The sequence below is a fragment of the Pristis pectinata genome, chromosome 6, assembly GCF_009764475.1.
Source record: "Pristis pectinata isolate sPriPec2 chromosome 6, sPriPec2.1.pri, whole genome shotgun sequence".
NCBI classification, from domain to species: domain Eukaryota; kingdom Metazoa; phylum Chordata; class Chondrichthyes; order Rhinopristiformes; family Pristidae; genus Pristis; species Pristis pectinata.
In genome coordinates this window covers 61,442,510-61,465,707 of record NC_067410.1, presented here as the reverse complement: position 1 = coordinate 61,465,707, position 23,198 = coordinate 61,442,510, and the positions used below count along the sequence as shown (strand labels likewise).

Genomic DNA, 23,198 nt, shown 5'->3' with positions numbered 1-23,198 from the left:
TCGGTATGCAAGACAAGTTTTTCACTGAAGCTTGGTACAAGTGATAATAATAAACCAATACCAATACCAATACCAAATACCAACATAGTTCTCATATTTCATTATGGCATAAAAGGGGCCATTCAGCCCTCGAGTCTATACTGGCAAACCCATAAATCCCACCCTGCTTAGTCTAAAACTAGAGGACATAGGTTTAAAGTGAGAGAGGAACAATTTAAAAGGGGCCCTGAGGGGCAAACTTTTTCACACAGAGGGTGGTTGGTATGAGGAACGAGCTGCCAGAAGAAGTGGTAGAGGGGGTTACTATTACAACAATTAAAAAACATTTCAATGGGTACATGCATATGAAAGGTTTAGATAGATATGGGCCAAATGTAGGCAAATGGGACTATCTCACTTAGGCAACTTGGTCAGCATGGACGAGTTGGGTTGAAGGGCCTGTTTCCATGCTGTATAACTCTATGGCTCTACTTCCCTGCAATTGATGGTCTCTCTTGTGTTCACCAACTTCTTCTAACATTGGAACTGCAACTGGATCCTTGACTTTCGGACCAACAGACCGCAATCGGTGAGGATAGGCAACAACACCTCCAGCATGATTATTCTCAACACTGTGTCCTCAGCCCTCTACTATGCTCCCTATGTACTCATGACTGTATGACCAGATTCTGCTCTAACTCCATCTACAAGTTTGCAGATGATACCACCATAGTAGGTTGTATCTCAAATAATGATAAGTCAGAGGACAGGAAGGAGATAGAGAGTTAAGTGACATGGTGTCATGACAACAACCTTTCCCTCAATGTCAGCAAAACAAAAGAGCTGGCCATTGGCTTCACGAAGGGGGGCAGTATATATGCACCTGTCTACATCAATGGTGCTGAGGTCAAGAGGGTTGAGAGCTTCAAGTTCCCAGGAGTGAACATCACTAACAGCCTGTCCTGGTCCAACCATGTAGACACCACTGCCAAGAAAGCTCACCAGTGCCTCTACTTCCTTAGGAGGCTAAAGAAATTTGGTATGTCGCCTTTGACACTCACCAACTTTTATCAATGCACCAGAGAAAGCATCCTATCTGGATTGCATCAGGGCTTGGTAATGGCAACTGCTCTGCCCGGGACTGCAAGAAACTGCAGAGCATTGTGGACACAGCCCAGCACATCACGGAAACCAGCCTCCCCTCCATGGACTCTGTCTATACCTCTCGCTGCCTTGGTGAAGCAGCCAGCATAATCAAAGACCCCACCCACCTGGGTCATTCTCTCTTCTCCCCTCTCCCATCAGGCAGAAGTTACAGGAGCCTGAGGGCACATACCACCAGGCTCAAGGACAGCTTCTATCCCATTGTGATAAGACTATTGAACAGCGTCGACCTTATACGGTGAGATGGACTCTTGACCTCACAATCTACCTTGTTATGACCTTTCACCTTATTGTCTACCTGCAATGCACTTCCCTGTAGCTGTGACACTTTACTCTGCATTCTGTTATTGTTTTTACCCTGTACTATCTCAATGCACTGTGCAATGTATTGAACTGTACGAATGGTATGCAGGATAAGTTTTTAACTGTACCTTGGTACAAGTGACAATAACAAACCAATACCATTAACTACCCCTGATTCTCCTGTGTTTACAGGTAATTTACAAAGGCCAATTAGCCCACCAGCTAACACATCTCTGGGATGCGGAAGGCAACCAGGGAAACCCATGGGCCACCTGGAAGATATACAAATTCTAACTGAGGTCAAGATCAAACCTGGGTTGCTGGAGGTGTGAGGCAGCACACCACTGTTCCTCCCAGAGCAGGAACACTGAGGGTGACAGTAAAGTTGCATGGATAAGCTACATGACTAAGGTCAGTGCATCAATACCTATCAGCTGGATGACTCTTGCACCCCAAACGTTGCCTGCTTGAGAGAAGAAGCATTTGAACCTCCAGAAGGACACTTTTCTCTCCCTGTCTCAACAATCTCTTCCAGCCCTCAATCCTCTGAGACAACTGCACCTCTCCATTACTGGACTCCATATCTTTCCTGAATTAAATTGTTCCATCACTGGCAGTGGAAGGTTCCTGAGCTCTGAAATTCTCTCTTTAAATATCTTTGCCATTCTCCCTTCTTTCCCTTAAGAATTGCCTCTTTGTCCAAGCTTTTAAATCACCTGGTTTAATATGTGTCATAGTAACATTTTTTTGTTTGCTATCTGTAATTTTTTCAGGATGACCTTAAGAGATTTTAAGTGTATGGGAGGGTGGGGGCTTCTATTGTTCAAACTCCCTCTAGTGGTTGGGTGATGACACAAAGTATAAATGGCCTGGTACAAAGATAGAGCTTATTTTAAGATAATATAAGATAAGATAAGGTATCTTTATTAGTCACATGTACATCGAAACACACAGTGAAATGCATCTTTTGCGTAGAGTGTTCTGGGGGCAGCCCGCAAGTGTTGCCATGCTTCCGGCACCAACATAGCATGCCCACGACTTCCTAATCCGTACGTCTTTGGAAAGTGGGAGAAAACCGGAGCATTCTGCAGGAAACCCACGCAGACACGGGGAGAATGTACAAACTCCTTATGGATAGCAGCCAGAATTGAATGCAGATCGCTGGTGCTGTAACGCGTTACGCTAACTACTACAGTACCATGCCTGCCCTACATGGTAGAGTCACAGATTCATAGAGAGATACAGCAAGAAAACAGGCCCTTTGGCCCCCTGAGTTTACACTGACCATCAATCACTTGGTTACACTAATCCTACACTAAGCCCATTGTGTTCTTTCTGCATTCCCTTCCAGATTCTATCACTAGGGGCAATTTACAGCGGCTGATTAACCAACCAACCTGCATGTCTTTGGGACTTGGGAGGAAACTGGAACACTTGGAGGAAACCCATGCAGTCACAGTGAGTATGTGCAACCTCCACATAGACAACACAGACAAGAAGATTGAAACAGGGTCTCTGGGGCTGTGAGGCAGCAGTTCTACTAGTTGCACCACCTCTTGGACTGTGTGTACTGTCATTAGGTTTCTATTTGCAGTTCAGTGAGGCAAATTACAAAGAAAGAGCTTCTGACCAAACATCCTGTATCAAAGATGAACAGCATTTAATGAACGACAATAAAAACCAATGTGGAAACACTCAGCAGGTCAGGCAGCCTCTGTGCTAAGAGAAGCAGAGTTAATGTCTCAGTTTGGTGACCCTTCATCATATCGGGAGAAGTGAGAAAACAGATATGTTTTAATTTGCAGAGAGGGAGAGGGGTGCAGAAGCGAAGAGAATATCTGTGGTAAGATGCAGACCAAGGTTTTCTACGTGACACAGTGCTTTCCGAGCTGTTGAGTATTAGATAAATATCAGTGGTTAGAGAGAGAATAAAAGAATATGCTGGATCTGTGAAAATGCAGGACATAGTATGTTGCTGGGAATCTGATACAAGAAGATGTTAGAAATACCCAAAAAACGCAGGCAGCATCTGTGGAGAGAGAAAAACTGAGTAAATGTGGATGACCATACATCAGAGAGAGACACAAGAGACTGCAGATTCTGGAATCTGGAGAAATACACAATCTGCTGGAGGAACACAATGGGTCAGGGCAGCATCTGTGGAGGGAAATAGACAGTTGACGTTTCAGGTCAATACCCTAATCTGGACTGCTGCCTGACCTGCTGAGTTCCTCCAGCAGATTGATCATACATCAGAACTGGCCAGACTGCTTACCTGAATGTTGAAATCAATATTGAGTGCCCAGGTAGAAAATAAGTTCCTGGTCCTCATGGCCACATCAAGCTTTATTAGAAAGTGTAGCAGACAAAGATAGAGAGCTCAGTGTTGGTATGGGATGGAGTATTCATGTGACAGGCAACTGGGAGCTCTGGGTGCTCCAGCAGGCTGAATGGAGATGTTCTGTTGAAGTGGTCACCCAATCTGTATTTGGTTTCTCCAGTGTAGTAGGGGCCCCACTGTGAACACTAAATGAAGATCACTACATTGGAAGAAGTTGGGGGTGAATCATTGCTTCACCTGGAAGGACTGTGTGAGTGCCTTGTATGGTGAGAAGGGATGAGGTAAAAGGGCCTCGGGAAGATGTGTCCAGCGATGGATTCTCCCTCTCCTCCCCTTTAAGCATTCTGAAGGGATTGTTCCATTCAGAGCTTCCCTCATTCATTCTTCCATCTCCACCGAGCTTCTCACAGCACCTTCTCATGCAACCTCAGGAGAAGCAACAACAGCTCAAGGACAGCCACTCAGGGGTACCATTATAACTGCAGTGCTGACATTACCAACAGGAACCTCAGTAACAAAATGAGCTGGTGGAAAAAATTTGGAAAGACATCTGACTATCCCCAAAGAGATATAGCCAAGAGGCATCCACCGTGGATTCCAACTCCAGGGTCTCAGGAGTTAACCTAGAGTTATAGAGTTATACAGCATGGCCCAACTCATCCATGCCGACCAAGCTGCCTACCTGAACTAGTTGCCAGTATTTCCCTCTAAACCTTCCTATCCACTTAAACACTTGATCAATGATTCAACAGTGTGGGTCTCATACAAAGACAGCTAAGATGATTTCTTCTCTCACTATACTAATGGAGGGATAATTGAAGAATGGGGTCTCGACCATGCATCTAATGTGGAGGAAGACCCTGGGTGACTGCATCAGCCATGGTGGGAGAGGTGGCAGGTTTGGAGTAACCTGGGTAAATAACTACAGTGCATTTTGTAGATGGTACACACTGCAGCTACTGTGCACTGGTGGTGGGGAAATGAATATTTAGCTCCTCCTCTGGGATGCATCATGGCTTGGTATGGCAACTGTTTCTGCCCAAGACCACAAGAACTTGCAAAGAGTTGTGAACGCAGCCCAGTCCATCACGCAAACCAGCCTCCCTTCCAATTGACTCTGTTTATACTTCCCGCTGCCTCGGGAAAGCAGCTAACATAATCAAGAACCCCTCCTACCCTTGTCATTCTCTCTTCTCTGCTCTCCCATCAGGCAGAAGATATAAAAAGCTTGAGGGTATGTACCAACAGGCTCAAGGACAGCTTCTATCCTGCTGTTATAAGACTCTTGAATAGGTCTCTCATATGTTAACGTTGAACTCTTGATCTCTCAATCTACCTTGTCGTAGCCCTTGCACTTTATTTGTTTACTTGCAGTGCACTTTCTCTGTGGACTATAACTCTATATTCTGCATTTTATTTTCTTTTACTACCTCAATGTACTTATATATGGCAGGATCTGTCTGAATGGCATGTAATCAAAAGATTTTCACTGTATCTCAGTACATGTGACAATAATGAACCAATTACCAATACCAATACCAATTTCTACCTCCACTGCCAGAACAATGTGATATGTCTCCTACCTCAATGAAACCCCTCTCCTAAAAGGGTTATGGCTATGATTAACCCATTCCCTTCTGTTTTTGTGCAGACAACACACAACCTTGACCATCTACTCTTGAAAAATTATTTTACTATCCATCCATTGCAAACAGTGCTGCCAAGTAGGTAACCACTCAGCATGGGAGCACCATTTCATGACAGGTTTGTGCTAGTTTTAAGCAATCCTGCTCTCCTTAAGGAATGGGTGCATGGTGGCTGAAAAAACAGCTCTGTGTCCTTCCAATGATACACTGGAGACTGGAGTTCTGACGAAGGGTCCCAGACTGAAACAGTAATTCTGTTTATCTCTCCGCGGATGCTGCCTGACCTGTTGAGCGTTTCCAGTATTTTCTGTTCTTATTTCAGTCTTGTAGCATCTGCGAGTGACCCCACAATACTGTGAGATGCGGGATTAGCAAAGGAAGCAGGACGCTGCAGCATGACATTGTGGTGTGAAAGAAGCTTTGAACAGTGAAGACGCAACCAGTGGAGCAGATCCCACTATCCTGAACATCAATCTTTACATTGATTTAAAGTCCTTTAATTGATGTCCTCACTGCCGATCCCAACCTGACGTGCCCCAACTTTTTCTGTGAGTATCCAATGAAGGTCCTAGATTACACCCAAAAGCTCCAAATTAGAAAGAAAAAAGTGTGATGTGCTACTTGGCATCCAATGGACAACCAACCCCAGGAAAACAGCAGCCATGGACTACGTATCCAACACCAGAACCAATTTCCTGATGGGTGCGATCTCCCCTAGAAGTGACTCTAAAGCACACTGAACCCGGGTAAAGACCAATGAATAATTTCAAGAACAGAGTTTGTCCAATGTTCAGTTTATTGAAAAGCAATACACATTGCAATTAGCTCATTCAGAGAACAAATCTGAGGTACTCTGGTGTACACATATCTCATTTCCCCATGTGGCAGACTGTTTAATGATGGGCAACTTTTAAGTGCCTTTAACTTATCAAGTTCCTTTGAGTGTCTATCAGCAAATGTTCAGAAAAACTGGTGGAAATCTAAACTAAAGGAAGCATAATATATGAGCAAGTTGCGTGTTTTATGGGTGTTGGGGTTAGGATCTTACAAGACAGTTCACATGCCCAATGGATATCAATTCAGTCTCATTGACAGTGAAAACAATTGAGGCCAAAGATGACCTGTGCTTTTGTATGCAATGCTGTCTCCACCTGCACTGGTGGCAGTTTGGAGTGAGTGACCTTAATTAAATCTCATCAAGTCTGTAGGCTATAGGTGTCCATGTCACAGATTTTCAGAGACTTTAGGTAAGATTGATACCATGAAGGCATTTGCAGACAGTTTGGATTGTGGTTGACCGTCTTCTCAGAATGACTTCTTTTAATTTTTATGCCTACCACTTAAAGCTTTAATCAAATGTAAAAGGACAGTACATAGATAATGGCAAACCAAACATAGATAATGTGTTGATGTACAGAGGGATCTTGCAGTCCAAGTCCACAGCTCCCTGAAAGTGGTCACACAGGTTGATAGGGTGGTAAAGAAGTTGTATGGCATGTTTGCCTTCATTAGTCAAGGCATTGAATTCAAAAGTCAGGAAGTTATAAAACTCAGGTTAGGCTGCATTTGGAGTATTGCATTCAATGCTGGTCGACTCATAACAGGGAGGATGTAGAGGTTTTGGAGAGGGTGCTGCCTAGATAAGAGGTCATGTGCTATAAGGAGGTTGGACGAACTTGGGTTGTTTTCTCTGGAGCGGCGGAAGCTGAGAGGAGACCTGATAGAAGTTTATAAAATTATGAGGGGCATAGATAGGGTAGAATTTTTTTTCCCAGGACAGAAAAATCAAATACCAGAGGACATGCATTTAATGCGAGAAGGGATAAGTTCAAAGGAGATGTACAGGGCAAGTTTTTTACAAAGAGAGTGGAGGGTGCCTGGAATGTGCTACAAGGGGTGATGATGGGGCAAATATGACAGAGGTGTTTGAAAGGCTCTTAAATAGGCACATGATGTGCAGAGAATGGAAGGATATGGACATTGTGCAGGCAGTAGAGATTAGTTTAGTTAGGCGTTTAATTACTAATTTAATTAGTTTGGCACAACATTGTGGGATTGACTCTGCTGACTGACGGGCATTGCAACCACTTCTTTAACATTCTCCTTCTTTCACCATTTTCTCTCCCCTTCACTGAAGGATCCAATTGCCATCTGCTTTGGAGGAGTTATTGCACACCACTTGTCGGTTAAGATTCTACATTAGCTCGAAAAAGGAAAAGCACCTTGACATTTCCTTTAGAATAAAACTTACTGCCTATTTTCTCTCTTAAGAATCCCAACACAAAATAACAGAAGATACTGGGTTCTGCAAAACCAGAAGTGGAAATGGCAACCAGGAGTGATTTTGTTTTTTAGTTGAGAGTGTAAAACAGGAAATAGTTGATTGACTATCAGTGATGCAGATCTTGTAGTTTCCTTGACCTTCAACTATAAAGCAAAACTGAAGTGATATACAATGAATGACGTGTAACATTCACTTTGGGATCTGCTATCCCTAGAGCTACTAGTGGGGTCTGTTCAATATAGAAGAGAAGGTACCAGTCCAAATTATTATGTGCAACAAATGGACTGCATTCCATATCTCAAGGAAGCAAATTTGTTATTGCAGGAAAGTAGAGCTTTGCAAGCCCAGCTGCATTGGTGCAGGCTGACCCCTCTGCTTGCATGCACTGTTCTGCTAGCATGCAAGCTGCATAAGCAACAAGGGTCATCTGCCTTGTTTCAAGATTCAGGCACAATGCAAAACAGGAAGATAATATGCAATTACTAAAACTGGAATTTTACTGAAATTGCTATAAAATTACCAAGACAAACAGTTGTTTGAAATCAATGTTGAGCTGAGCTGTTTCAATTGGAATGCAGTATGATGATGAGGAAAGTTTGTTAAAAATGTCACCTTAGGGTTTGTGGGACCTCACAGAAGATGAAGCAACGCAACTAAATGGAGTGATTCCTGAGGTGAAAGTATTGTACAATGTTAGCAATGCTCCATCGACAGCATGGTCAAAACTGTTTTTTAGTAATCTCCAATGCTGGATAGAGAGGTTGAGTGAACGTGTGCCTGAAAGTGTGCAAAAGCATTAGTGCGCCGTCTGACACATTGTAAAAGCAGATTACTCCATAATCAAGATCCACAAACACCCCACTGTGATGGACTGCCCTGTAATCTTATTAAGTTTAACTTTGTTGCGATCATGCATGGCTATAAATGAGAATGGTCCTGACTGAACACACCAGGATTTATCATTCTGTCCCAGCGAGCATTCATTACCCCGCCCTTTCCGGCTCATGTTGACGTAACAGACTCCAATCTTCCATCCTACCGTTTTCTCAGCCTTCACCTCCCAATAAGAGCGGCCGTAACTGACTCCTTGAGTGCCGAGGATCTGCTCCTTGGCATCAAATCTCTGCTCACTCTCTGGATATCGCTGTGCATCAAAAGATCCCAACACAGTGGTGTTATTATCAAATAGAAAGAGGGAAGGATGTGCTGTGGTCGGATCCAGAGTAGGTGAATGTCCATCTGCGAATTTAACAAAGAAATCAAAGTAAATCACACACACACCACCTTACCAGACAACTGGGGCTTTTCTGGTTCTTGAACCAATCAGCACAACCCTAATCACTACAGTTTACCACACTATAACCAGTTTGATTACTTTGCACTAAAATGGACTTCGTTTTTTTTGTTCTAATTGTGTTCTTTCTTGTAAAAATTGTGTTTAACTTATGTTTAATTTATGTTCTTCTTGTGAATGTTGCTTATATAATGCTGTGTGCCTGTGGTGCTGCTGCAAATAAGTTTTTCATATTGTGCATATGACAATAAACTCGACTTTAACTATAGTGGCTGTCATGAGTATAATTTAGATTCTTCACTCCTGGGAGACTGACAGAGAAGTCTAAATTAAGCAGCAACTTTCCATTACAGTGGAGTATTTAAACCTTCATTTACCCTGCACTGTATTTATTATTGTATTTAGTATTAGTATGTAAACTGTTACTTTCTGAGCAAGGAAGTTCATTGCACCCTGGTGTATATGATAATACACTAATCTAATCTGATCTGATCACTGCTCAGGAAGGTGTGCTGTTGTTCCTTGAGTTGCCCTGAGCTTCACTGAAGCAGTGTTCAGGAAAGTGGGGCAGTGAATTAACATGGCAAGTAAAACAAGCACTACAGGGTTGTGCACACAGAGTTACAGCACAGAAAGAGGCCCTTTGGTCCATCATGTCTATCCTGACCATCAAGTACCCATCCATACAAATAGCATTTACCTGCAATTATAGCCATCTATACTGTACCATTTACCAGCACTTGGTGAATAGCCTTGGCAATTCAAGTGCTCGTCTAGATACTTCTCAAATGTCGTCAGAGTCTCCGCCTCTGCCAGGAAATACCTTCTGGACTCCAACTACCCTCTGGGTGAAGATATTCTTCCTCAGATCCCTTATGAGCCTCTTATCTCTTCCTCTAAACCTATGCCCTCCAGCTTTAAATACTTCAGCTATGGGAGAAACATTCCCATCATCTATCTTAGCTATACAGCTTATTATTTTGTATGCTGTATCTCTATCAGGTCTCCCCTTATCATCCACTGCTCCAAGGAAAATAAACCCAGCCTATCCAGCCTCTCCTCGTGCTGACACAGAAATGAGAAACCCACTCAGTCACAGGGAAAACCTATAAACTCCACACAAATAGCGCCTGAGGCCTGAATTGAACCCAGGTCTCTGGAACTGTGAGGCATTGGCTCTACTAGTTATGCCGCTATGCCATCACATGAGCACCTATTGCTGGCCATTCCTAAGCTTGTAAGGTAAATAGATACTCAGCCAAATCCTCATCCACCCAATCCTTTCACCCTCTGAACCCCCAAACTACACTCCTGTGATGTACAACTGACCCCCTAATCACTCTGCCACCCCGATGTACATCTGGTCCCTCATCTACCTCCCTCACCAAATGCTACAAACCCTCTCCCCTCACCACCTAGAGTCATAGAGCATGGAAACAGGCCCTTCAGCCCAACTGGTCCATGCCGACCAAGATTCCCATCTGAGCTATTCCCATTTGCCCGTGTTTGGCTTGCATCCCTCCAAACCTTTCCTATCCATGTACCTGTCTAATCCAGTTGTGTGTCAGCCACCCTCGCTTCCCAACCTCTATCCCAACCCTCCCTCTCCTTCCTACACTCACAGTCACTGCCCTGTTCCCTGACCTCCCCTGCTTTACCACTCAAAATCCAGGAGTAAAGGTAAGTCACTACAAAGTGACCTGCCTGTACCATCCAAATCACAGCAATAGGTCTGATAAGGGCTGGAGCTAATCTCTGAAACTGGGCCTTGGGAGGGAGGAACTGGATAGTAAATTGTCAAGGACAAAACAGTGCAATTGAGATCGGTAAGTAGCAGCCTACCATTCAATGGGGCTGGCAGGGTTGGACCTCCTTTGTCTACAGAGTTCAGCCCACTAAGCTCCTTCCAAAATTTTGCCACATCAGTACTGGGTTACTCCCTGACCTCTGACCACTCAGCTTGAATGGATTCCTCCATGAGATTAGTATTCATTCACAATGGGTACTTACAGAGTCTGACCATCTCTCTGCGATTCCTCTGAAATTCTGATGGGTCCATGGGGAATTCTATCATCTTCTCAATTTTTGAATCGTCTAAAAGTTCAGCTAATGTATTCATTCTGGAGGAATAATATAGAATAGAGGATTCAAAGAAAGCTTAGCCAAGGTGATTTCCCACAGTATTAAAGAAAAACTGGATTTGGAATTATCCAATTCAAGGTAACTCCTGTAGCTACTACATATCTTTACTTTTACCAGTACAGTGAGGATGCTTTTTGAATCAACCGAACAAATTCGAGGTAATACAGTGGTAGTTCTGTTGCCTCAGCTCCAGAAATCTGGATTCAATCCTGACCTCCGGTGCTGTCTGTGTGGAGTTTACTCGTTCTCCCTGTGATCTCATGGGTTTGCTCTGAGTACTCTGGTTTCCTCCCACTTCCCAAAGACTGTGAATTGTTGGGTTAATTGGCTGCTGTTGTGGCAGCAGTGAGTGGCAAAATCTGGGAGAGTTAATGGGAATCTGGGGAGAAAAAAATGGGATTAGTGTTAGTGGGTGCTTGATTTCAGCACAGACAATGGGCCGAAGGGCCTGTTTCTATGCTGTGTGACTTAAACTGAAGGTGTAAATCAGTAGAGCCCAGGTGATTTGAGAAATGCTTGGAAGAATGCAGGAGCAGATCCTGAAGTGAAGGCAAACCAGTATCTGTCCAACACTGAGCAATCCATGGGAACAGTGGAGGAACAGAGGGATCTTGGGGTCCACATCCATTGATCCCTCAAGGTTGCCATGCAGGTTGATAGGGTTGTTAAGAAGGCATATGGAGTGTTGGCCTTCATTAGTCAGGGTATTGAGTTCAAGAGCGGCGAGGTAATGTTGCAGCTCTCTAGAACTCTGTTTCGACCACACTTGGAGTATTGTGTTCAGTTCTGGTCACCTCATTATAGGAAAGATGTGGAAGCTTTAGAGAGGGTGCAATGGAGATTTACCAGGATGTTGCCTGTATTGGAGAGCATGTCTTATGAGGATAGGCTGAGTGAGCTAGGGCTTTTCTCTTTGGAGCAAAGGAGGATGAGAGGTGACTTGATAGAGGTGTACAAGATGATAAGAGTCATAGATCGAGTGGACAGTCAGAGGCTTTTTCCCAGGGTGAAAATGGCTAATACAAGGGGACATAATTTTAAGGTGATTGGAGGAAGATATAAGGGGGATGTCAGAGGTAAGTTTTTTTACGCAGAGAGTGGTGGGTGTGTGGAATGCACTGCCGGCAGAGGTTGTGGGGACAGATACATTAGGGGATTTAAGAGACTCTTAGATAGCCACATGAATGATAGAGAAATGGAGGGTGAGAGGGGAAGGGTTAGATAGATATTAAGGCAGGATAAGGTGTCAGCACAACATCGTGGGCCAAAGAGCCTGTACTGTGCTGTAATGTTTCATGTTCTATGTTCATAGAGAAGGTGATTTGGACTTCCAAGACCCTTCAATTGAGTCACATCCTTTGCAAGTCAGACTTGCTTGTGCCACGGATTTATTCTCCTAATTCTGCCCAAGCTTACAGTGCTGAGATCCTCTGAGTGTAGGGGTGGGTGAAGGGTGGCTGAGGGGAGTTGTTGATTAAACTAAGTTGGCCAGAAAGGCACCTGAAAGAGAGCTAGAGTGATTCACCAAAATCTGCGTGTTTCCTGATGAGAACTTTTTCAATCGACCCGTCTTTTCCAGACCGTGAATAGGATAATGATGAGACCTTAAAAGATCCATTGTCACGGCAAAGACAGAACAGCTACTTCAGAGGTTGCCATGGAGATGAATTAACAAGCAAAGGAGTGGGGGACAAAGTAATCTTCAGCATGTATGACCACTCGCCACACTATGGCCTACCCTGAGATGGTCCACAGAATGAGGAAGAGATTGCAAGATCAAAGAGGTTGTAAGATTAAAATAATTACAGAGCTGGTAATAAAAGCTTGTGAAAATATCTTGGCCATTGGAATGCAGGTCCAATAGATGCCATGATTGAAGTGTGGAAGACAAAATGGAGGTCCCTTAATCTTCTCCCAATGGGGAAATTGACACACTGTGCTTCCTGTTTCCAGATTGCTGTGCAACAGTTGGTTTCCCGAAGTCAGAGCTGCAGTCAGAAAGGATCAAAGATTCAGTGCACATAATGTGGCATCATTTCCTACACAGCTGATGCTATGCAGAGGTCTTGCTTGCAACATGGATGGCGGCCGGACTACTCAGTCCAACTTCAACGTGGGTGCAAGTTCACCCAGAAATGATCGCATGCACAGTTTATTCCAGGTAAAGAAATTTTTGAGTGAATCACAACAAAAAGAAAGGAACCAATTGATCTGATCTCTAGGTTCAAATGCTTCTTTTCTGGAGCCTGTGCACAGCAGATACTTGAGATCGCTACACGTCATGGGAAAGTTCCCTTTGCCAAACCTTTATACAATGCCTGAAACAACAAGGTTGTTCTTGCATCCAACAATTCATCGATGTGAAGTGTGAGAAGTATGTTTAAGGATACATATCTTTCTAGTGCAATCTTTAAAATCACAATACAATATTCAGCTCTTCAGGAAAGTAAGCAGGAGTGGCTGGAAAGTCGAAATCCATTTGTGTAGCATTTGATCAGCAATGACATACAACACAGAAAATTAAATGAAACTCATTTTTACTTACTTGTCCACAACTAAATGAAATCTCTGTAATAAAATAAACAGAAGAAAACTGGAGTCAGATAAAAAAACATGAAATGTACACGAGAGAGTGAGTTTGAGTAGGAGGTTCAGAAAATAATTTGAAGGATCAACTATACGTGATTAATTGGCTATTTTTTAAGAGGATAATGGACATAAATGTACAAGTGACATCTTTATTGTTAACATTTTGGAAATGGGAAATTCAGTGCCTCCTGAATTTCAGACTGGCCTCTAAATGGCTAAGTAGTACACTCACTGGTCTCCAATAAGAGGCCACTTCATATATAAATTAGAGCCCTCATGATTATAGGAACCCACGCACAATTCCAGGTATGAATGAGAAGAGTGTTAGTTGTGTATATTCAGCCCCTCATTGCAGGCAATGAGCGATCTAACAGCAATCATTCAGTATGATATGTGCTGGCCCCAACTCCTCTTCTGTGCCCAGATACTGCTGCCAATTTGTTCCACAAAATTACTCCAGTTTTATACTTTGCCTCACCAACACTCCTTCACATGACCAGCCACTAGATGACCAATCTGATCAAGAGGTAGCAGACAGACGTCTGGCTCTCCCATAGCAGGTAAGCCATAGAAAAGGGCCCACAGATTTTGTTACAAGGCCAAATGCAAACTTGAAGAATGACATCTCATCTTCCACCTGGGCAAATTGAAGCCTGCAGGACTCACTATCCAACTTTAGATAACTCACACTTTCTTTATGTTTGTCTCAGAACATAGAACATACAGTGGGACAGTAGAGGACAGGAACAGGACCTTCGGCCCACTATGATTGTACCAACCATGATGCCAAATTAAACCAATCCATTCTGCCTGCACATGATTCACATCCCTTCATTCCCTGAGTATTCATGTGCTTATCTAAAAATTTCTTAAATGCCACTATCATATCTAATTCACCACCACCCCTGGCAGCGTATTCCAGGCACCAACCACTCTCTGTATAAAAAAACTTGCCTCGCACATCTCCTTTAAATTATCCCCCTCACCTTAAAGATAAGAGGCATAGATCGAGTGGGCAGTCAGAGACTTTTTCCCAGGGCGACAATGGCTAACACGAGGGGGCATAATTTTAAGGTGATTGGAGGAAGGTATAAGGGGGATGTCAGGGGTAAGTTTTTTACACAGAGAGTGGTAGGTGTGTGAAACGCACTGCCTGCAGAGGTTATGGATGCAGATACATTAGGGACATTTAAGAGACTTTTAGATAGACACATGAATGATAGAGAAATGGGGAGCTATGTGGGAGGGAAGGGTTAGATAGATCTTGGAGCAGGATAAAATGTCGGCACAACATTGTGGGCCAAGGGGCCTGTATTTTGCTGTAGTGTTCTATGTTCTATGTTCTATGCCCTTTAGTATTTGTCATTTCTACCCTGGGAAAGAGATTCTGAAGGTCTACCCAATCTATGCCTCTCATAATTTTATAAAGGCTCCAGATCCTTCCTGTAATGGAATGAGCAGAATTGCAAACAACACTGAGTACACCCTAACCAAAGTTTTATACAGCTGCCACATGACTTCCTGACCCTTACACTCAATGCCCTGAATGATGAAGGCAAGCATGCCCATGTCTTCTTTACCAATCTATCTACTTATGTTGTCACTTTCAGGGAGCTATGGACTTGAACCCCAAGATCCCTCTGTACATCAATGCTGTTAAGGGTCCTGCCATTATTGTATACTTTCTCCTTACATTTGACCTTCCAAAGTGCAACACCACACATTTACCCAGATTAAACTCCATCTGCCATTTCTCCGCCATGTCTGTAACTGGCCATTTTGCCTGTCATTATTTTGGCTCAGATTTTACCTTTAATCTTTCTTTTTACATAGGCTGTCCTGTTGGGCATGTCCCACTGGCTTACTATTAGCAACACAGACAAGGAAGCTGAATCTGATTTTAGCTGTGCCTTAACTGCCATATTAGGTCATGGTCTCACCTTGTCAGAGAAATTACCTTTGATCATTTATTGAAAACTTGGGTAATTGAGAGCAATGGGGAACTGGCACAGAAGAGGAGTTGGGGCCAGCACATATCAACTGAATGGCAGGATAGGTTTGAAGGGGCTGGTGATGCACTCTGGCTCCTATTTTCTTGTGCTCTTGTGTTCTTTCTTCCACCCATCCCTCTTGCCCACCTTCTCTGCTACCCAAACTAAGTTGTTTCTCTTTCCCATTGACCGTTTCTCTTCCTGCAGATGCTGCCTGACCTGCTTTGTGTTTCCAGCATTGTTTTGTTTTTGTTTCAGATTTCTAGCATCTGCATGCCCACAGGTTGTCTGCTGTGGTCAAGGGAGTCCTGAACCCGAAATTAGTTTAGGTTCCTTGGCACTAGCTGCATTGGATGGCATGCCCACTGTACCAATTTCATATGCAATCAGAAATTTGCTCCCAACCACAACTTGTGCAGTGCAAGAAAGGTCAACTAGTATCAGTACTACCAGTGGTACGTGATGAATTACATTGTAATAAACCTGAACTGAAAATATTTTCAATCATCTGTAACAACATGGGTGTCTCAACATACAATTATTATCACATTATGGTATGAAGATTCTAATGTCTATGAAAAATAAGGATATTCATTGCATGCTGCTCGTACTACTCTGCAGTCCCTTTGTGGCACTGTAAACAGCTTCTGCCTCTAGAGATAGTCCATGAACCTTGTAGAACAATGCAACAGCTGGTTACCTTTATAAACATGCAGGCTTTGTCTATTGACAGGGTATTCAGCTCTTTCAAGAAGTCCTCAAGCTCCTTCATTTTCTTCTCCAGCTTGAGGGATCTGCTATCATTCATAGACGCTATACGGCTCTGCTCTCTGCTCAGCCGCTCAAGAGCTGTCTTCTCTTCGATCTCAAGCTGCAGCTTGCGAGCTTTGTATTTCTCCACGGCATCCTTCTTTGCCTTGTTCATCATTTTCTGCAGAAGGGATAGTTTCAGTGACTAACATTTTAACACCGTCTGTACATACATCCTCCACCTCTTCACGAATACAACCATCTCTGCAACAGTGTCTATAAATCCGAATGAAGAAAGGATGTACAGTAATTTAATGGCTTGATATTTGTATTGAAAAACATCTTAGGGGAATGTTAATATTGAAGATGAAAATTATTAATCTTAATTTTTCAATGATATCACCTAGGAAGCAGTCTGTGCTGCTTTGTGACCACACACATGAGTCCACTTGGCCCAGTAGGCTCATGCCAGCTCTCAGCAAAGCAATCCCATGAATCATGTCATACTACATGGAAATAGGCCCTTCAGCCCGACTCGTTCATGCTGACCAAGATACCTGCCTGTGCCAGGCTCATTTGCCTGTGGTTGGCCCACATCCCTCTAAACTTTTCCTATCCATGTAGCTGAACTATCTTTTAAACATTGTAATTGTACCCACGTCTACCACTTCCTCTGGCAGCTTGTTCCATATACCAACCACCCACTGTGTGAAAAACCTACCCCTTGGGTCCCCTTTAATCTTTCCCCTCTCACCTTAAACCTATGCCCTCTAGTTTTACACTCCCCTATCCTGTGACCATTCATTTTATCTATGCACCTCCTGATTCTTGAACCTCTATAAAGTCTCCCCTCAGCCTTCTTTGCTCCAGGAAAAATAGTCCCAGCCTATCCATTCTCTCCTTGTAACTCAATCTCTCTAGTCCTGGCAATCCCGAAGTCCCATTCCCTCCTCCTTATTTTCCTGCAGCCCTGCAAATTATTCACTCTCACATGCCCATCACCTCCTAGTTGATGTTTTTGCTACTTACTGACATCAAGAGGAAATTTACAGAGGTCAATTAACCTATCAGTGCAACATTGGAAGCTGGACCACCCAAAGGAAACCCAGGTAGTCACAGGGAGAAGGTGCACACAGACAGCACCTGAGATCAGGCTGGTACCTGGGTCCCACAAGTTAAGAGGCAGTGGCACTAATTGCTCCTCTGCTGTGCTGCTACATGCAACTTCGACCAACTTCAGAGAATCAATGCAGCTTTCAGGGACATCTTTAGTCCAGGCTGTGGAAGGTGGGGAGTGAGTGGGTATGAAGGATTTAGTAGGGGAGATAATGGGATGGCCGCAGGGTTGGGCAGACAATACTGGCTGGAACCAGCTTAGACTGACCCCAGCTACAAGTTACATGCAAGATGCTAGAGGAACTCAGCAGGTCAGACAGCACCTATGGAGGGAAATGGATAGTTGATATTTTGGGTTGAGACCATTCATCTGGATTGAAAGATAGAGGGGGAGAGGACCAGTGTAAAATGGTGGAGGGAAAGGGAGGAACAAGAGCTGGCGGGCAATAGTGAGGAGGGGTGACGGCCGGATGGAGGAGGGGAGAGTGGGACTAGCGACGGAGGCTGGGAGGTGACAGGTGGAAGTGACAAAGGGCTGAAGAATGACGGAATCTGATAGGGGAGGAAGGTGGAGAATGGAATTAAGTGAGGGAGGTGGGGACGGCGAGGGAGGGGAACCAGTGGGCGTAGTGTGTGGTCGATGGGCAGATGGAATGTGTGGAGGAAGGGAAAGGAACCAGGTGATGGGGGCTTGGGTAAGTGTAGGAAAATCTGGGCAGATCAGGAGGAGAGAGAAAAGGGACAGAGAGGGAGCAATCTACTAGAAATTGAAGAATTCAGTCTTCATGCCAATGGGTTGCAGACTACCCAGGCGAAAATATGATGTGCTGTTCCTCTCACAACTTGCTAGTTCAACTGACCTATAGTAACCCCATATGCCTGGATACTGCACAACAACCATCCATAACCTGCAAAGCATGCAGCCATCATTATATATAAAAGCGGAACTGTCCCTGGTTCATGAAGTCTGCCGGGTACTGGATAACTCTATGATTCTAAAAGTAAAAAGCAATGCTGCCTCATGACTAAAATCCTACAGCATTAATTCTTATAGGTGTGATTAATAAGGGGGACTCTCACCATCCGGGACATGCCCGCTTTATGATACTACCATTGGGGAGGAGGTACAGGAGCCCAAAGACCCAAACCTCAACATTTCAGGAACAGTTCCTTCCCCTCTGCCATCTGATTTCTGAACGAGTCCCATGAACTCGTGAACACCACCTCATTATTCCTCTTTGGCACTATTCGTTTATTTGTTTTTATGTCTTGCACTGTACTGCTGCCACAAAACAACAAATTTCACGACATACGTCAGTGATAATAAACCTGATTCTGATTCTTCTGGGTTTGTTGCTGAGCATGGCTGCTTCCTACGTTGCCATACATGAGATATGCAGTGTCCTAAAAGATAAAGTCCATACAGTGTTCTTAAGGAGGTAGTGGGGGTTAGATAAGATAAGAAATTTATAGCTCACATCTACATCAAAACACACACTGAAATGCATCTTTTGCGTAGGGTGTTCTGGGGGCAGCCCGCAAGTGTTGCCACACTTCTGGTGCCAACATAGCATGCCCACAATTTCCTAACCCGTACGTCTTTGGAATATGGGAGGAACCAGAGCACCCGGAGGAAACCCACGCAGACACAGGAGAATGTACAAACTCCTTACAGTCAGCAGCCAGAATTGAACCTGGGTTGCTGGCGCTGTAATAGCGTTACACTAACCGCTACACTTCCGTGCCTGCATACACACTACCGTGCCTGCCCATATAATTACGTAATAATGACAATAACATAATATAACAAAACTACAATTTTACAACCAGTCCCTGCAAAGTTAGCTCAATTTGGGAAGTAATTGTGTTGGCCAGAAACTGCTTGAACTATCTTTTTTTTTGCTTTTTCAATCTTTTTATTAGTTTTCAAATATTACAGATTAATATATCAATGTTTATACATGTAATACAAAGAGATCAGGAGAACAATCATGACATAGATAATCATAGAGAACAATAAAAGTATAAAGAAAATCTGTAGATCCAACGATCTGTTAATGAATGAATATAATATAAAAATATTATTATAAAATATAAAGAAAGAAAAAAAAATCCCCAAAACAATAAGAAAAAATTATAAACAATATCTCAAACCAAACTAGGCTAAAGAAAAAATAATTTAAAAAAAAAAACAGAAAAAAAAACTGGACTAAAATTTCTCAATAGAAACAGAGCAATATTATGTCGTCAAACTCTGTTCCTCTAATTGAAAGGTTATTATACGGGGATCTATATCATGTGAAAATATTGAATAAATGGACTCCAAACTTCCTCAATTTAAGTGAAGGATCAACAGTACCACTCCTAATTTTTCCAAGTTTAAACATGATATAGTTTGAGAGAACCATTGAAAAGTAGTAGAGGGAATTGGATCCTTCCATTTAAGCAAAATGGATCATTTGGCCATTAATGTAACAAAGGCAATCATACAGTTAACGGAGGGCAGATAGATGGCCAGATTCTATCCTTGGTAAACCAAAAATTGCAGTGATAGGATGAGGTTTGTAAATCAATCTTCAAATACATTTGAAATAATGTTAAAAATATCTTTCCAATATTTTTCCAAAAGAGGACAGGACCAAAACATATGTGTCAAAGAAGCCACATTTGATTTACATCTGTCACATATAGGATTAAATGTTGATAAAAACGAGCTAGCTTATCTTTTGACATATGGGTCCTGTGAACTACCTTAAACTGTATCAAAGGATGTCTGGCACACATTGAAGATGTATTAACTAATGAAGAATTTTCTTCCAAGTCTCCGTAGGTATAGATATCTGGAGTTCACTTTCCCATTCATTCTTAATTTTGTCCAGTGGTTCTGAACAAATTTTCATAATTGAATCATACATTATTGCTATCAAGCCTTCTGATAAGGATTAAAACCAAAAATTTTTTCCGTAATTTCAGTTTTGTAAAGTGTGGGAAAAGAGGGTATAGTAGCTTTTAAAAAATTTCTAATTTGCAAATATCGAAAAAAGTGTGATGTCAACTCTGGATGGATGAAAGAAAAAATTAGATTGAATGGGACTTGATAGATTAAATTTATTCAATCCAAAAAATTTACGTAATTGAAACCATATTTGTATTGTATGTTACCAGTTGGGTTAATCATATGTTTATTTAATTTGTAAGTGCAAAAGGAGTGGAGCTCCTAAAATAGAAACTATTGAAAATTCAAGTACTGATTTGGGACTCAAGGTGTACCCATTTGGGGCGTTGAATTACATCTGAATCTTGTATCCAAAAAGTTAATATCTAATATTGATTGCCCAATAATATAATCTAAAGTTAGGCAAGGCCATACCACCATCTTTTTTTAGTTTTTGTAAATATTTCTTACTTAGCCTTGGGTTTTTATTCTGCCAAATATATGAAAGAATTTTAGAATCAATAGTGTCAAAAAAAAAGATTTCAGAACAAAAGTTGGAATCGCTTGAAATAAATATAAAAATTTTGGTAAAATATTCATCTTAGGCCGCATTAATTTGGCCTACCAATGATAGAGACAGTGGGGGCCATTTAGTAAATAATTGTTTAACATGGTAAATTAAAGGCAGTAGATTAGCTTTAAATAAGTCCTTATGTCTCTTAGTAATTTTAACAACCTAAATACATAAAATAGTCAGTTACCAATCTAAAAGATAATTGGCTATAAATTGGGATTTGCATATTTAATGGAAAAAAGTTCACTGTTAGTAAAATTTAATCTATAGCCAGAAACAACACTAACTGATCTAATATTGATAGTACTGCGGGGATAGATTCCTCCGGATTAGAAATATAAAGTAACAGGTCATCTTGCGTAAAGAGATATCTTATGAATCTTCTGTCCATGAGTAATACCACATATATTTGAAGAATCCCGAAGTGCAATAGTCAAAGGTTCTAAAGCAATATCAAATAATAAAGGGCTTAATGGGCAGCCTTGTCTAGTACCCTCGAAAAAGCCTAAATAAAGGAGATCTTTGATTAGTAGTAAGTATTGAAGCCATAGGTGCATAATAGATCATTTAATCACAAATATAAATTTAGGACTAAAACTGAATTTTTGAAACTGCTTGAAATATCACATGAATATTCGTGTCTGTAAAGCTGCAATTGGTTCACTTTGGGGACCACACTGCCACGAGGACCTGTCCCTTATATATCAAATTTAAATAATTTCATAAAGCTTACTTCATGTTTCAAACTTACCAGAATACCTTTGTTTCGTTCCTGAAGAACTTGCATCTGTGATTGCAAAGCGATGATATTAATCCTTATCATTGACTGAAAACTTGCAGATCTTTCTAATAGGGAGCAGCAGAGAAACATATATTTCAAGTTGTTGTGCTTTATTCTATAGCAGATGTCACCTTTTGCATGTGGTTCTGACCCCAGATCACATCCCCTTAGCAAGTCTGTAAATGCATTAGGTGTGGTTTACACTCAAAAAAGACCCATCAAGTTGGGAGCTGTGGAGATACTGGTGGGAGGATTCCAACTGATCATAGCCACTGTTGTGTTGCTGCACAGCAATCCAGAGTAGGGAACATCCCTGAAACCACAGTTCTGTAGCAGCCTGACAGCAGCAACTCACCGTGTGGAGGAGAGGCTGGAGAGGAAATGTGAGAACACCAGGGCTCTCTGTCAGAGACATTGAAGTGCATATGATCCATGCAGGCAAAACCTACTTTGAGGTACAGAGAAGCAATGCTGTTAAAAATTCTCACAACATCATCAGATATGTTAGATGGATTCAAAATTGGCTCGGAAGTAGGAAGCAGATTGTGGTGGCTGAATATTGTTTCTCAGAATGGAAGCCAGTGACTAGTGGTGTGCCACAGGGGGTACAAGTGCACATAGTTTGTTGAAAACGATGTGACAGGTAGACAGGGTGGTGCAAAAGGCATTTACCATGCTGGCCTTCATCTGTCAGAGCAATGAGTATAGGAGTTGGGATATTATGTTGCAGTTGTATATGTCGTTGGTGAGGCCGCACTTGGAGTACTGTGTATAGTTTTGGTCACCCTGTTACAGGAAAGACCATGGTTAAACTGGAAAGAATGCAGAAAAGATTTACAAGGATGTTGCCAGGACTTGAGGGCCTGAATTATAGGGAGAGGTTAGTCCAGGCTAGGTCTTTATTCCTTGGAGCATCGGAGAATGAGGTGCATAGATAACGTGGATGATAACATTCTTTTCCCCAGGGAAGGGGAGTCCAAAACTAGGGGACATAGATTTATGATAAGAGGGGTAAGATTTAAAGGGACCTGAAGGGCAACTTTTTCACACAGAGGGTGTGAGTATATGGAACAAGCTGCCAGAAGAAGTGGTTGAGGCAGGTACAACAGTATCATTTAAGAAGCTTTTAAGAAGTACATGGAGGGGCAGGGCTTAGAGGGATATGGGCTAAACGTAGGAAATTGGGACTAACTGGGTGGGCACCGTGGTTGGCATGGACGTGTTGGGCCGAAGGGCCTGTATCCATGTTGTATTGATCTATGACTCCATGACTCTAGGCAGCCTCTACCACTCTATCAACGCTGCTGTT

General features: G+C 42.5%; 1 protein-coding gene and 1 long non-coding RNA gene across 2 annotated transcripts; one reads left to right on the top strand and one right to left on the bottom strand.

Moving 5' to 3' along the window:
- Positions 1 to 1,758: 1,758 nt before the first annotated feature.
- LOC127571114 (uncharacterized) lies at positions 1,759 to 5,858 on the top strand. Its single transcript, XR_007956444.1, has 3 exons — positions 1,759 to 1,857; positions 2,798 to 2,904; positions 5,756 to 5,858. It is a non-coding gene; the product is annotated as an uncharacterized LOC127571114 (long non-coding RNA).
- Positions 5,859 to 6,624: 766 nt separating this feature from the next.
- Positions 6,625 to 21,947, bottom strand: LOC127571703 (E3 ubiquitin-protein ligase TRIM58-like). The gene is made up of 5 exons (XM_052018319.1): positions 21,860 to 21,947; positions 16,434 to 16,664; positions 13,699 to 13,721; positions 11,022 to 11,131; positions 6,625 to 8,956 (listed from the first exon to the last, which is right to left on the bottom strand). Exons 1-5 carry the CDS (start codon positions 21,929 to 21,931, stop codon positions 8,547 to 8,549), a joined length of 846 nt encoding a protein of 281 aa, XP_051874279.1. The 5' UTR covers positions 21,932 to 21,947; the 3' UTR covers positions 6,625 to 8,546.
- Between the last annotated feature and the right edge of the window lie 1,251 nt (positions 21,948 to 23,198).